At 45.6% G+C, this 15,520-nt stretch overlaps 1 protein-coding gene across 2 annotated transcripts in view; it reads left to right on the top strand.

Moving 5' to 3' along the window:
• The window catches only part of herc4 (HECT and RLD domain containing E3 ubiquitin protein ligase 4), a 140,456-nt gene that overhangs the window by 63,896 nt on the left and 61,040 nt on the right, over positions 1 to 15,520 (top strand). For both annotated transcript variants that reach the window (XM_078565854.1, XM_078565853.1), the window contains exon 11: positions 2,431 to 2,490. In XM_078565854.1, coding sequence (XP_078421980.1) covers positions 2,431 to 2,490 — 60 coding nt within the window. The remainder of the gene's footprint in view (positions 1 to 2,430; positions 2,491 to 15,520) is intronic.

Below are 15,520 nucleotides of genomic sequence, written 5' to 3' on the forward strand. Positions count from 1 at the left end.
TGTTTACCTAGGTTCTGTTTAAATTATTACTCGGAATTGTGCTCGTTTAATCTATGCTTCTGTTTGCTTATACTATTTACCCTGCATGCTCAGCAATATGTCTTCAAATATATTCTTGGCCCTTACAGAAGTATTACTGAACAATGTTCCCCATAATCATTTTCTGAAACCCTTCCCCTCTTTCCCTTGATGTAAACTTTTTTTTTTAAATTGTACTATTGATTCCCAATTCATAAATTCTGAATGCTAAGTTACATTAAACTTGATCATTCTGTGGTTGCTAGCTCTCAAAGATGACATGATTTCCATTTCTTGTACCTTATTTGGGCTACTTGCATTTCCAAGTCAAGGTGTACACTCCATCTTCATTAGATCATGAAGTTTACCAACTGGAACACTGAGCAACTTAATGTTTTCAATTATTTTTGGTTAATCAAAGTTCCTTATTAAAACAACCACAACATTTTCACATTTTTTATCTCCACATAACAAACTACTGTCTGTCGTATTTATTTGGCCAATAGCAAGTTCATTGGCTTTACCATTTTCATGTTAAAGATGCCTAACCAGAGTAGTTAATCATTTAAGTTTCCATCTTCCATTAAATCAATATTTATCTGCAAGTGTCAACAGGCTACCTCCTTTCCTGTCTACTTTATCTCTTGAATACTCTCTCCCCTTGTACATTGCATCCATTAGCATGCTCTGGGGTCAGTGCCTTGTAGGCAAACAGAATGAAGTGGCTTTAGCAGTGACAGAATCCAACTGGTTTAATTTTTCAAATAATGGCTATCCAGATCATGGCCACTTTTCGGAACAGAGGACTTACCACTGTTTTGTTTCAGGATTCTGAACCTGCTCAGATTTGCCTTTTTTAATCCCTTGGAAGGGATCATTCAGGTATCCATTCTTCAAAGTACTCATCCTTGACTGAATTTAGAAGGAGAGGGTGCTGTCATCCTGTAGCCTATCTTTGAAGTGTAGACTACATTCGAAGTGTAGCCATTATTGAGAATTGTGCAGGCAAAGACAGCAGCTAATTTGCATACAGCAAATTCCCAGAACCTGGTATTTTGTGTGTTTTCATTCAGTATTTGAGAGATAAATATTAGCTGGATTGGCAGGAGAGCTCCCTGCTGTTGTTCAGTGTCATGGGAGCAGAACTTTAGTGTTTCATCTGAAAGAATAAACATCTGCACAAGAGATATGGATGCTTAATTGAAAGGTGTTTTTAAACAAATTCCTTAACCAATCTGTCTATGGGTTCCTCCTGTCACTAGGACTTGCTGCAAGAGAGAGTCCTCTGCTTTGTTATGGGTTCACTTGCTGGCTCTTTCAGCATATAGTCTTATTCTGGATGGGGGAGTAGGTCAAAACTGATGATATTTCAAGTCCTGAAAGGGGCTCGGAAAGATTTGTTTCTATTCTTTGTAATGCCCTTTCCTTGGATCTTAATTTAGTTTTCAATAATCTGAGTAAAAGTTGTTAACTTGCATGTTCCTGTGACCTTTGAAGTATTGTTCTGCTCCTGGCCTTGTATGTATGACAAATAACAAGACGCAGACTCAATCCTTCAATCCAACCTAATATTAGTTCTGAGTTTCATTTAACTCTGATTCATCAGAGAAGTTCTATACTTTACTGAAAGGAGGTATTTTATTCTCTGAGCCAGGGGGTATTAATATTTCACTTGAGTGGACGGCTTTGATTGATCTTGGTTAGTGTGTTTCAGAAATCATTTCAAGACAGGAATTATCTGACTAGCAGGGTAACGTTTTTTCCTGGTCCATCCTAATTCACCAGGGAAAAGTGAAAATTAATTTTGCCTAACAGTGACCAGCGAGAGCAGTTTGTAAAGGTATTCATTTTGAGCATACTCAGCAATCCAGAGTAGCATTGTGCTTCAAATTTTTTTGTAGCCCACTTCTATACATGTGGTGTGGCAACACTGAAAAAATAGCTTAAAAATAGGTGCTTGGAAGGCCATCTCCAAAATTCTCCACCACTTTAGCATGTCCCCACCATATATAGTTGATGGAATGACTAATTAATCTATGTTCCAGGGTATGTTGTTGAGTAATATTTGCTGAAGAATAATCATAAGAGATTGATCTCTTTCATACTAGCTCTTGAAGATCCTGTGCATTCATTCTATTTTGAGAAACCTGTGAACAGTCAGTGTGACTGAGGCTGTATTTTTACAGCAAGGGAGAGTCAGTCATTTGACTTCAAAAGGAAAAAAAACTAATTGTCATGCTTTGAAATGTTCTGTAGCCATGTTATCCCTGTGGATAACTGGCAATATACTTGTGTGTGAGAAAGCTAAAGTTCAGCTGAAGTATGAAGAAAGACCTTACCAAAGATAGGTATGAGTAAATCAGAAGACTCATAAATTAATTTGTTTAATGTGGTGTCTATTTTTTCCCTTAGTGAAATTGATACGGTGTTCTCATCAGCAGGCTGCTTAAATGGAAGCTTTCTTGCCTTGAGGTATAGTATATTCTAAAGTTTTTGAGATTGCAATCTTCTAAATTGTGTTTTTTTTAATATCCTAGAGCAATAAAAAGCATGAAAAATAATAGTTATTGAGGAATGATCTCGTGGCAAGTTTTACACCAGTGACAATTTTCCCAAGTCATAAGAGTCACTGTATGGGTAGATTACTTGCCTTTGTTGTATGAGTTTGCAAATGTAAAGTGTTATCGTTTTAAGCAGTAAGAAATCTGAGATAAGGGGAACTTCCTTTTAATATGTCTGGTTTTATAGGCTAGTTTCTTCAAAATCAGAAATGGGGAGCATCTTGATTTCTGTGTAGTGTCCTTTTTGCTTCTCAGCCATAGAAATTTCATTCCACCAGGAAGCCCAGAAGTACTGGACCTTTTAAGTCTCATGTAAAATAATATTTAAGTGAAACTCCAAAGAGGCTTGATGCCCATAGACCACTCAAAAGTAAATAAATCTAAGTAATTTTTATTCCTGCATCTCCAGCAGACTCGCATTCAATTTGTAGCCTAAGAGGAATATAGCAGATGTTTCAGTCTGAGTGACCATTAACAAAAAAAGGCTCCTTCACATTTCATGACATTGTGTGATCACACTATTCAGAACTCATATCTAAAAGCCTAGTTTGCCACTGGTGTTTTGAGCATGTCTCTTCATATACATAAGGGGTTAATTTTAATCTATGAACATGTGGCCACGGGAATCCTTTTGGGATGCTTTCATTTCTCTACTTTTGTCATTTGAATCAGGTTACATTAGTGCTTTTATACTAAATATTTGGCAGAGATTACAAAAACGTGCTGCACCAGTCACATTTCAGCATGTTTTTCTAATCTCTGCCAAATATTTAGTACAAAAGCACTAATGTAACCTGTAGATTGGTAGTCACCATAATAGCACTCATCTTTAGTTACCTTTTGAGTATTACAATTCAAATATGTGTTATTGTAGGTTTCCAATGCTATTTTTAAAAATTTGAATATTCATATACACTGTTTAGAACAGCGGAATTTTTTTTTATATAGTCCTATATCAAGATAGGTTAAATTAGCAGGTATGCTGCAAATTATATGCAAATATGGTTTTGGAAAATTATATAGAACAGTCAATTGAGTGCATAACCCTGCCAGCTTATTATAATTTATATTATTACTGGGGTGATGGAAAGGAAGATCTTTATGGATTGTTAGCCCTTTCTGGCTGTAGGTTTACATATGTTGCTCTGATTCGATGTTAATGATATTGGCGCTGATATGGTCAGCTGCTGGCAATAGACAAGGATTTTTCCTGTTTCATCCTCATAGTAATGGTGTTTTCCACTGGCTGCACCATAAGCCAGCATCTTTATCAAAGCTCTTCTGGCGGGTAACTATCTGATGTCACTTCAGTAGATATACCGGTACGGTGCTTCTAAAAGAAACACTGGCCTGTTTACTGGATCCAGCTGATATGAGCTCTGTGACTTAATGAGCCATCCACACACTGTGCTGCTAGAGTTGGATTTTTGGACATGCTCAGCAGATGTGCACAGCTAAGGTTCTACAACCTTCAGCTTTGAGAGACAATCTTAAATGGGCATCCACTGTTGCTATTGAAATACAAGTCAAAAATAAGGTGATGGAAATTGTGATTAAAATACAAACTGTATTGGTTATATGCTCTTATATTTTTAGACCCTCTCACCTCCATTTCCAGACCTTCTGATTTTTTAGGGGTTTTTAAATTCAGGTTAAACAGCTGTGTTCAACAACCTATATTCTGAATCTCAAGACATTGTGCAGGAGGTTGACTGCCAATAGAGAGATGAAGTACTGACTCTGCCAAGCAAGGAATCCAAATGTGTCACAGCAGAGTTGCAGTATGTCATCATTAATATTTCCAGGTTTTACTTTCAAAAACCTTTTTTCAGGGAATACATGTCAGATTGGAATATGTCTTACCCTAAAATCAGAAGCTTTTAATTCTACCTTCCAATATAGGAACAGGATTAGGCCATTCAGCCTGTCAAGCCTGCTCCACCATTCAATTAGATCATGACTGTCTACCTCAACACCACTTTCCGTGTTATCTCCACACCCCTTGATGTCATTAGTCTCCAGAAATCTATTGATTTCTGTTTTAAACATGCTCAGTGATTGAGCTTCCATAGTCCTGTGGCATAGAGAATTCCAAAGATTTATCACCCTCTGAATGAAGAAATTCCTACACATCTCAGTCTTAAATGGCCTACCCATAAACTTATCACTTGGAAAGGCACGGATTGATCAGGGATAGTCAGCATGGTTTTGTTAGGGGAAGATCATGTCTTAACTAACTTAATCAAATTTTTTGAGGAAGTAACAAGGAAGATTGATGAGGGTAGTGCAGTGAATGTTGTCTACACAGGTTTTAGTAAGGCATTTGACAAGATCCCACATGGCAGGCTGGTCAGAAAAGTGAGATTCCATGGGATACAGGGGAAGGTGGCAGGTTAAATCTAAAATTGGCTCAGCGACAGGAAACAAAGGGTAATGGTCAATGGATGTTTTTGCGAGTAGAAAGCTGTTTCCAGTGGTGTTCCACGGGTTAAGTGTTGGGGCCCTTGCTGTTTGTTGTATATATTAATGATTTGGACTTAAACGTGGCATGATCGGGAAATCTGCAGATGACACAAAAATTGGTCATGTAATTGATGGTGAAGAGGATATCTGTTGTCTTCAGAATTATATAAATGGTTTCATTGAGTGGCCAGAAAAGTGGCAAATGGAATTCAATCTGGAAAAGTATGAGATAATGCATTTGGGGAGGGCAAACAAAGAAAGGGAATAGTCAATAAACGGGAGGATATTGAGAGGGGTTGAGGAAGTGAGAGACCTTGAAGTGCATGTCCACAGGTCACTGAAGGTGGCAGGACAGGTGGATAAGGTGGTAAAGAAAGCATATGGAATGCTTACCTTTATTGGATGAGATATTGAATACAAAAGTAGGGATGTAATGATGGAAATACTGGTTAGGCCACAGCTGGAATTTTGTGTACCGTTCTGGTCACCACATTACAGGAAGGACATAATTGCCCTGGAAAGAGTACAGAGGAGACTTACAAGAATGTTGCCAGGGCTTGAAATTTTCAGCTGTGAGGAAGGATTGGATAGGCTAGGTTGTTTTCCTTGAACAGAGGAGGCTGAGGGGTGACCTAATTGAGGTGCACAAGATTGAGGGGCTTAGGGTAGCGAAAGGTCCATTACCAGGGAGCATAAAGTTAAGGTGATTGGTAGAAGGATTAGAGGGGACACGAGGAAAAACTTTTTCACCCAGAGGGTGGTGGGTGTCTGGAATTCACTGCCTGAATTGATGGTTGATGCTGAAATGCTCAACTCGTTTAAAAGGTACCTGGATCTGCACCTGAAGTGCTGTAACCTGCAAGGCCACGGACCAGGTGCTTGAAAGTGAGATTAAAATGAGCAGCTAATGTCTTTTTTCCTTTTTTTTTGGCCAGTGCAAACACAGTGGGCTGAATGGCCTCTTTCTGCGCCATAACTTTTCTATGGTTCTATGGTACCCCTTATCCTGAGATTATGTCCGCTGCTTTTAGATTCACCAGCCAGGGAAACACCTTAGCTACATCTACCATGTCACGTTCTGTAAGAATTGTGTCAGTTTCAATGAGGTCACCCCCATTCTTCAAAACTCAAGAGAATACAGACATTGGGCCAAAACTTCCGACTAGCATCAGAAAGTGTTGGCCAGCAGGGATTAGAAGAAATAAATGCCCACTTACCTGGCCTTGAAAATTACGTTGACACTTGCGTTCACTAGAGCTGCTTGGGGCCTGCATTAAAAGACTCTCGTCAGGCCCCAGCGAAGTGTAGCTCTCGTGAACTCAAGGTGGCCATGCCCCTTTTTTTTTTTTACAGCACTTGCTGCTGTAAAGCAGGTAGATTTAAAGGGCTAGGGAAATTGACAGGCTGGGGGAAGGTGAGTGGATAGGATTTGGGGGTGTCCAATGGCGGTCCAGTGGTTTGGTCGTAGGTCTGGGGTGGGTGTTGTCGGACGGAGGCCGGATGGGGGTGATGGGTGGATGGGTGTCGGACAAGGGGTCGGAGGGGGTGATGGGTGTCGGATTGTTTGTCTGAGGTCAGGGGCGGCATGGTAGGTGTGGGGGCAGTGTGGAGGTATCGGGGGGGGGGGGGAGTCAAGGCAAGGATGGGGGGGTTTGTCGAAGGTCAGGGTCCCGTGGGGTCAGTTTGGGTCTTTACAATAGTTACTCAGAAGTTAGAAGAGGGTTTTGGTTCTTCTAACTTCTTCTGAGTAACTTTTGGTATAACCCTGGCAGAACCATCCGAAGTTTGTGATTTAAACCGCATTTTCAGATGGTTCCCAGTGCAATTATCCAGAGGACATGTGCATTTCTGGGCAATTACAGTGCAAACCTTGACTTAGGAACCTCCCAGAGGGATTCCACAGTGCACCTTTGGGATACTCCCCAAATCAGAAGCTGGGGAGCTCGGAAGTTACAGGCCCCAGTCTCCCCAATCTCTTCTCGTAAGAAAATCCTACCATCCCAGGGACTAATCTGGTGAACCTCTGTTGCACTTCCTCTATGGCATTGATAAAACAACCACTCGAGTTAGAGACAGCACCTTCCAAACCCATGACCACTACCATCTAGAAGGACAAAGGCAGCAGACGCATGGGAACACCACCCCCTGCAAGTTCCCCTCCAAGTCACTCACCATCCTGACTTAGAAATATATCGCCATTCCTTCACTGGGTGAGAATCCTGGAACTCCTTCCCTAACAGCACTGTGTGTGTATCTATGCCACATGAATTGCAGCGGCTCAAGAAGGCAGTCCACCATCACCTTCTCAAGGGCAACTAGGGGTGAGCAATCAATGCTGGCCCAGCCAGCGGAGCCCACATTCCGCAAATGAATAAAAGAAAAAAAATCTGTGCCCCCTCATTCTTGATCCTTTCAGGAGCGGGTTCAGTTTCTCCCTATGAACTCTGTCCAGACCGCTCATGATTTTGAACACCTCTATCAAATCTCCTCTCAGCCTTCTCTTTTCCAAGGAGAACAGTCCTAACTCCTCCAAACTATCCACGTAACTGAAGTTTCTCATCCCTGAAACCATTCTCATGAATCTTTTCTGCACTCCAATGCATTCACATCCTTCCTGGATGGTGTGGCACCTAGAACTGGGGACAGTGTTCCAGTTGAAATTGAACCAGGCTTTATACAAGTTTAACATATTTACTTTTGTACTCTATGCCCTTATGAATAAAGCCTCAGATGGAGTATTCTTTATTAACCGCTCTCAGAACCTGTCCTGCCACCTTCACTGATTTATGCACATATATCCCCAGGTCCCTCTGCTCCTGTGCCCCCTTTAGAATTGTACCCTTTATTTTATATTGTCTCTCTGTGCTCTTTCTCCCAACATGACTCACTTCACACTACTCTGCATTAAATTTCATCTGCCACTTGTCTTCCCATCTGACCTGACTGTGTCCTTTTGAAGTTCTACTCTCTGATCTCCTCGCTGTTCATAATACTTCCAAGTTTAATATGGTCAGAAAATTTTGAAATTATACTCTGTACACCAAGGTCTAAATCATTAATATATATCAAGAAGGGCAGGGGGCCTAATATGCTGGTGCAGAACACGTCTTGAAAAGTGTGACGTGGAGAAGCCAAGACTTACTGTCAGGGCCTTGCTCACACCACGGACATCTGAGCAGCAGATGATGCTGGAGCCCAACAGCCACAAGATCCTGGAGGAACGTCCATGGCATGCTGGGTGGACTCTCATCAACAAGGCTTTGCTGCGAATCAGCTCATGGAAGGTGGAAAACCACCATTGAGGGTCTGCTAACGGCGGATGATGGTCGGGGGAGCGGAGAGGAAGGTCCAGCTGTGTTTGGGAGAGGAAGATGTACTGGGAGTTGGGAGTGGAAGGTCTAGGAATGACTGGGGAGAAAGGTGTGTCGTGGGGGGGGAGGCGGAATCAAGGTGTCAGGGAGTGAGATTGGGAGGGGGGAACGAAGGTGTCAGGGTGAAGTTGGGAGGGGGAAATCAGGCTTTGGGGGGAGGGGTCACAGGAGAAGACAGAAACTGAGGGAGGTGTAAGGGAAAGAGTTTTTGTTTTATTCATTCATGAGATGTGGGTTTCGCTGGCTGGGCCAGCATTTATTGCTCAACCTTAGTTACCCTTGAGAAGATGGTGGTGGGCTGACTTCAACCGCTGCAGTCCATGTGGTGTAGGTTCACTCATAGTGCTGTTAGGAAGGGAGTTCAGGATTTTGACCCAGTGACAAATGAAGGAATGGCGACATACTTCCAAGTCTGGATGGTGAGTGACTTGGAGGGGAACTTCCAGGTGGTTGTGTTCCCATGTGTCTGCTGCCCTTGTCCTTCTAGATGGTAGTGGTCGTGGGTTTGGAAGGAGCCTTGGTGAATTCCTGCAGTGCATCTTTTAGGATGCTGCCGTTGTGCGTTGGTAGTGGAGGAAGTGAATATTTGTGGCAGTCAAGTGGGCTGCTTTGCCCTGGATGGTGTCAAATTTCTTGACAGTTGTGGGAGCTGCACTCATCCAGGCAAGTGGGGAGTATTCCATCACACTCCTGACTTATGCCTTGTAATTGGTGGACAGGCTTTGGGGAGTCAGGAGATGAGTTACTCGTCGCAAGATACCTAGCCTCTGACTTGTCCGGAGCGGGGAGTCTGGTGGTGGGGAAGAGGGAGGAGGGAAGAGGCCAGTGGGGGTTGGGGGGAGAGGGAGAGGGGGGGGGTGCAAGGGGGAGGGAGAGGGGGGGGGGGCAAGGGGGAGGGAGAGGGGGGGGGGGGCAAGGGGGAGGGAGAGGGGGGGGGGGCAAGGGGGAGGGAGAGGGGGGGGGGGGCAAGGGGGAGGGAGAGGGGGGGGGCAAGAGGGAGGGGAGGGAGGGGGGGGCAAGAGGGAGGGGAGGGAGGGGGGGGCAAGAGGGAGGGAATGGAGGGGGGGCAAGAGGGAGGGAATGGAGGGGGGGGCAAGAGGGAGGGAATGGAGGGGGGGGCAAGAGGGAGGGAATGGAGGGGGGGGCAAGAGGGAGGGAATGGAGGGGGGGGCAAGAGGGAGGGAATGGAGGGGGGGGCAAGAGGGAGGGAATGGAGGGGGGGGCAAGAGGGAGGGAATGGAGGGGGGGGCAAGAGGGAGGGAATGGAGGGGGGGGCAAGAGGGAGGGAATGGAGGGGGGGGCAAGAGGGAGGGAATGGAGGGGGGGGCAAGAGGGAGGGAATGGAGGGGGGGGCAAGAGGGAGGGAATGGAGGGGGGGGCAAGAGGGAGGGAATGGAGGGGGGGGCAAGAGGGAGGGAATGGAGGGGGGGGCAAGAGGGAGGGAATGGAGGGGGGGGCGAGGAGGGAGGGGGCGGGCAAGAGGGAGGGAGGGGGGGTGGGGCAAGAGGGAGGGAAGGATGGAACAGTCCAGGGGGAAGGAAGGTGGTGTTGGAAAGGCTGTCTTTACTTAAAAAAGATAAGGTACCAGGACCGGATGAGATGCATCCAAGGGTACTGAGGGAAGTGAGTGAAAATTGCAGAGGCACTGGTGATAAACCCTCCAGTCTTCCTTGGACACCAGGGAAGTGCCAGAGGACTTGAGAACTGCGAATGTTACACCCTTGTTCAAAAAGGGGTGCAAGGAACAAGCTGTCAACTACAGGCCTGTGAGTTTGACCTCAGTGGTAGGGAAACTTCTGGAAACTATAGTATGGGATAAAATCAATGATCACTTGGACAAGTGCAGGATAATTAAGGAAAGCCAGCATGGGGTCATCAAGGGAAAATCATGATAACTAACTTGCTGGAGTTTTTTGAGGAGGTAACTGAGAAAGTTGATAAAGGAAACCCTGTTGATGTGGTGTTTATGGATTTTCAAAAGGTAGTTTAATACAGTGCCACATAACAGACTTGTGAACAAAATTCTATGTCATGGAATAAAAGGGAAAATAGGCAATTGGATAAGAAATTGGCTGAGTGACAGGAAACAGAATAGTGATAAATAGTTGTTTTTCAGATTGGAGGAAGGTTTGTAGTGGAGTTCCTCAGGGGTCAGTATTGGGACCCTTGCTCTTCCTGATATATTAATGACCTGGACTGTGGTGTGCAGGGCATGATTTCAATATTTGCAGATGATACGAAGATTGGAAATGGTGTGAACTGTGATGGGGATAGTCTTGAACTTCAAAAGGACACAGACTTGTTGGTGGATTGGGCAGACAAGTAGCCGATGAAGCTCAATGCAGAGAAGTGTGAGGTGAGACAGTATAAAATAAAGGGAGAGCCTCTAAAGGAGAGGTGTAGGAACAGAGGGACCTTGGTGTATACGTACATAGGTTATAGAAGATGGCAGGGCATATTGAGAGAGCAGTTAATAAAGCATATAGCATCTTAGGCTATATTAATAGGAGCATTGAGTACAAGAGTAAGGAGGTCATGTTAAACTTGCATAAGACCTAGTTAGGCCTCATCTGGAGTACCTCGGCCAGTTCTGGGTGCCATACTTGAGGAAGGATATAAAGGCATTGGAGAGAGTACAGAGGATATTCACAAGAAGGATTCCCAGGATGAAGAACTCTAGCTATGAGGACAGGCTGGGACTCATTTCCTTGGAGAAAAGAAGGCTGAGAAGAGACTTGATAGAGGTATTCAAGACCCTGAGGGGTATGGATGGGGTAAATAGTAAGAAACTGTTCCCACTCAAGAGAACACCCAAGAACTAGAGGGCACAGATAAAAATAATTGACAAAAGGAGTACATCTGATGTGAGGAAATTTTTTTTCACCCAAAGGATGGTTGGAGTCTGGAAGAAACTTCCTGAAAGGGTGATAGAGGCAGATTCAATCGAGGCATTCAAAAGGGAATTGGATTGTTACCTGAAAAGAGAGAATGTGTAAGATTATGGGGATAAAGCAAGAGTGGGACTAGGTTGAACACACTTTCAGAGAGCCAGTGCAAACTCAAATGGCCGCATCCTGCACTGTAGACATATTGAGAGCGGGAGGAGGCTTGGAGAAGGAGGGAGGAGTCCGAGGGGGTAGGGGAGAGGGAGGGAGGAGCTGGGGGGAGGGGGCGGTGGCGTGGCTCTGTTGAGTCCATGACTGCCTCCTGGGGAGCGAACTGAGGATAGGCACGGTAGGAGGGCATGGTGAGAATGACCTGGGTCAGAGTGGGGTGGGAGGGTTAGGATGCAATGGTATCAATAGAAGGAATGGCGAGGGTGGTTGGTGGGTTCTCAGAGGCAGACACGGATCCTGGGGGTGAGAAAGAGGAGCTAGGTAGGGTAATGGGAATGGAACTTACAGGAAGGAAGGGAATGTGCACGTTCACCTGGACATCTCTGAAAGAAAAGGGTTGTGGCTGGTAGGTCACAGTTGGGGAGGTAGAAGGTGATGGGTTGACAGTGATGGGCAAAGGAAAAGGGTGCCTGGGGGAGAGGAAAGAATGAGGGAAGCACAAGAAAAACTGTAGAACTACCATGCTTGCTAAATCGAAAGTGAAACGAGAGTCATGGTGGGGGAGAACAGGTGCTGCATGGGAGTGTGATCAGTGGGTGGGTGGAGATGCAGGTCAGCTCAGATGGACAACTGAAAGCAAACCCCAGCAGGCGATATTGAAAATGTTCAGGACATTGAGATGTGTGATGCCAGAAGGATCCGCGTGCATGGGAGAGTGCAGAAGGCCCTGCCAGGCTTACACTTCTCCCTCCAGAATCACTCGTGGGCCAGTTGTATGCAGCTGAACTGCTACTGGGTTTGCTGGGGTTGGGGGGATGCAGTGGAAGGGCTCGCAAAGCTTGTCTATGAAGCTGAAAGACACCGAAGCACATTATTCAGTGAAAATGAATATATTTTCAGATTGTAAACGTGATCAGAATTTCTTAACTTTTCACCTTCAACTTCTAGGAGCTGCCCTGACATCAGCAGGGGTAGAGACAGTCTATGTAGTGGTTGGCCCTGTTGTCTCCAATGACTTCAGTGTGAGTCTCTGGAGAATAAAGGCCTTGGGGGCCCTGCCTTGTTTTGGTTGTTCTCCTGTGGGCCAGCTGCTTCCTCTGTAGTGACAGGGGACTAGGCTGAGGGGGTCATAGGCAAAGGGTCCTTGGAGGGAGAGGATAGCCTCTGAGATTCCTGAGTGGATGACCCAGGGGTGTCCAGCTACCGCTCCTCCTCCACTGGGGTGCCCGAGGGCCCCAGCCTCGCTCCTTGAGGGGAACGAGCACCTGGGGAGGCATCAAAATGCCCCGTTTCCCCCTCGCATTGCCTCTGCAGGAACTCACCCGTGGCTACAGTGATGGAGCGCATGTCTGCGTGCATCTCCACGTTCTGCTGGACCAGGGTCTCCATGGTGTCCACCATCTTCCTCGTGGAGACCTCCATTCGCACACATGTGGACACCGCTTCACCAGAGACCAGGTGGACACACACCTCCAACTCACATGCCACTGTGTAGGGCTTCCAACAGCTCTGTGATGTTCCCCTGCCTTCTGTTGACGCTCCAGGACGAGTTGCAAGGCCAAACCCAGAGGCTCGTCATCTAACTCAGACCTCAGAAATGCCTCTTCCCCAGCAGTCCTCCGGGTGCCGGGAATTCGGCTGAACCTGCCTCCTCCTGCTGTGGGCACGTATCCATGTGGTGACCACCAGATTGCGAACCAAAGCCTGCTCTAGATCTAGGCCCCACCAAGGTGTGTGTTTCTGCGCTGGTGGAGGGTGTGGGTAAGTGCTGTGACAGGCCTTCCAGGCTGCTTATTTCCAGCTCTTCAATGAAGGAGAAGCCCTCTTGGTTGGAGGTGATGACATGAATGGGAGCTGAGGGACTGTCTGGTTGAGGGTGTCAGTCGTCAGCAGAGCTCCCTGTGAACCAAAATAGAGATAATTAGTGCATGCCAGCAGAGTCAAAAGCAGGAGAGAGAGAGAGTACTTAGTTGCGTTGAGGGAGAAATGATGTGATGCAGGATCCTCACGAGGGTGTTCGTCGCTGACCTCACCACCGCCACAGGCAAGGTCCACATCCTCACCAATCAGCACAATCACACGCTCCTTAAAGTGAGTGAGGGGCCTCCTCCCTACTGCTGTGAGCTAGCTTCTCCTGCATGAAAGCAGATGGAGAGTGTGAGAGCAGGACACATGGCACTGTGTGGAATGTGTGGTGAGAGGAGACATGGATGGGATGAGGCCGCGAGCTCCAGAGGATATGAGCCTGATGGAGATGTGAAGGTGTATGTGAGAGTGGTGTTGTCCCTTGAGGTGTGAGATCCCTGTGGATATGTGATGTGTTTGTGAGTGAGAGAGTTGAGGGTGATGAGAAGAGTGACTTACTCTGGGGAACGGATGAGACAATCCTGTTACGGCACTGAATGGCTATCGTCTTTAGCAGAGCATTGGCACTGACCACTACTGCCACTGCCTCCCATGCTGGATTGGTGATCTTTCTTGCTGACCTTCGCCCAGAGCAGGGGTAGAGGACATCACGGTGGACCCCCACTGTGTCCAAAAGGCACTCAAGTGAGGCGTCATTAAACCGGAGGGCTGCAGTCTTCTCGCTTTTCAGGGCCATGTTCTCTTTGCAGCATTGGCTGGAAAGTGGACTGGAAGCACTGAGAGGTGTGCATGTGACTGGACTTAATGACGTCCAGCATAATGAAGGTGCGAAGTGATGGTGTGTTGGGTGAAAGAGAGCCCACCTGCCATCGAAACGACACATTTTTCCAACAATGCATAATTATTGAGACAGGATTGGAACGATACAGCGTGAAAAGCCACCATTGCGGCCGGCGGGTAAAACGTCCTTTTTTCCCACCCTCTGCACTTCGTGCAAATCTGAGACGATTCTGCCCTCTGGAGTGGGCATTTGTGGAAATGCAGGTATGAACAGAGTGCCTGTTTCTGCTCCTTGCAAATCAAACATTTTATGTCAAATTGGATAAATCAGGAAAGGTTTTCCTCATGTTTTTAGGCCTCTATTTTTTTTTTAACTACCGTATCTTAGATTGTTCTCACAGGTGAAAACCAACTCCCTATTTTGAGCACCTTCAACCCTGGTGGCTTAGTCAACATTCACTAACATGCACAAAGAAATTAGTGTACTTTAGTAATTAAAATTACCCCCTTAAGTCTTCTGTCTTCAATTCACAGTAGACCATCACAACACCATACCTCATTTTAGGTTAAAACTATTAAGCAAGTTTATTCCATAGACAAATGAGCAAATAAATGAGTTCTGGTGTATTTTGAGTAGAAATTCTTCGATCCAATTCTAGACAAAAATATTAAAGGTTAATTTTGTTAATATGTTTTGTATGTACAGTGGTTCTTATATTTCTTACCACTGCGGGTGCTGTGCAAGACTGAATTGTCTCTCCTAGAAGTTTTAAAGTGTCTCCGGTTTAAACTTCAACTTTAAATATCCTTGAACACAGCTATTGGAACTTTTCTGTATTTGGATGACTCAGTCGTATTTAAAAATAACTGTTTGACATGAATATACCGGTATCTCTTGAAAGTATCTTTGCTCCTAGCTCAGCCTTTGCAAACAATGAACTTAATTTTGTAGGGTGGGGAGCAGGGATGATGGTCAACTGTCAGTGTTGCTTACCTTTCCTGCACCGAAATCTTCAAGGTGCTGTCTGTAAATTAAATGCTCTGCCACGATCAATGCTATACCCTACCTCCACCCCAAAGACAGCAGTCATTGAAAGCAGTAAGCATTTTAACTTTTCCTGCTCCCACATTGCTGTTAGAAACCCCAGAAAATGTTACACCCTGTACAGTCCTAACTGGAGGGGGAGGCTGCACAAATATCCCCATCCTCAATGATGGAGGAGCCCAGCACACAGTGCAAAAGGCAAGGCACTCTTCAGCCAGAAGTACCGAGTGGATGATCCACCTCGGCCTCCTTCTGAGGTCCCCAGCATCGTAGATAGTCTTCAGCCTATTGAGTTCACTCCATGTGATAACAAGAAATGGCTGAAGGCACTGGATACTGCAAAGGCTATGGGTCCTAACT

Source organism: Cetorhinus maximus, chromosome 20 (assembly GCF_964194155.1).
Source record: "Cetorhinus maximus chromosome 20, sCetMax3.hap1.1, whole genome shotgun sequence".
Classification (NCBI taxonomy): domain Eukaryota; kingdom Metazoa; phylum Chordata; class Chondrichthyes; order Lamniformes; family Cetorhinidae; genus Cetorhinus; species Cetorhinus maximus.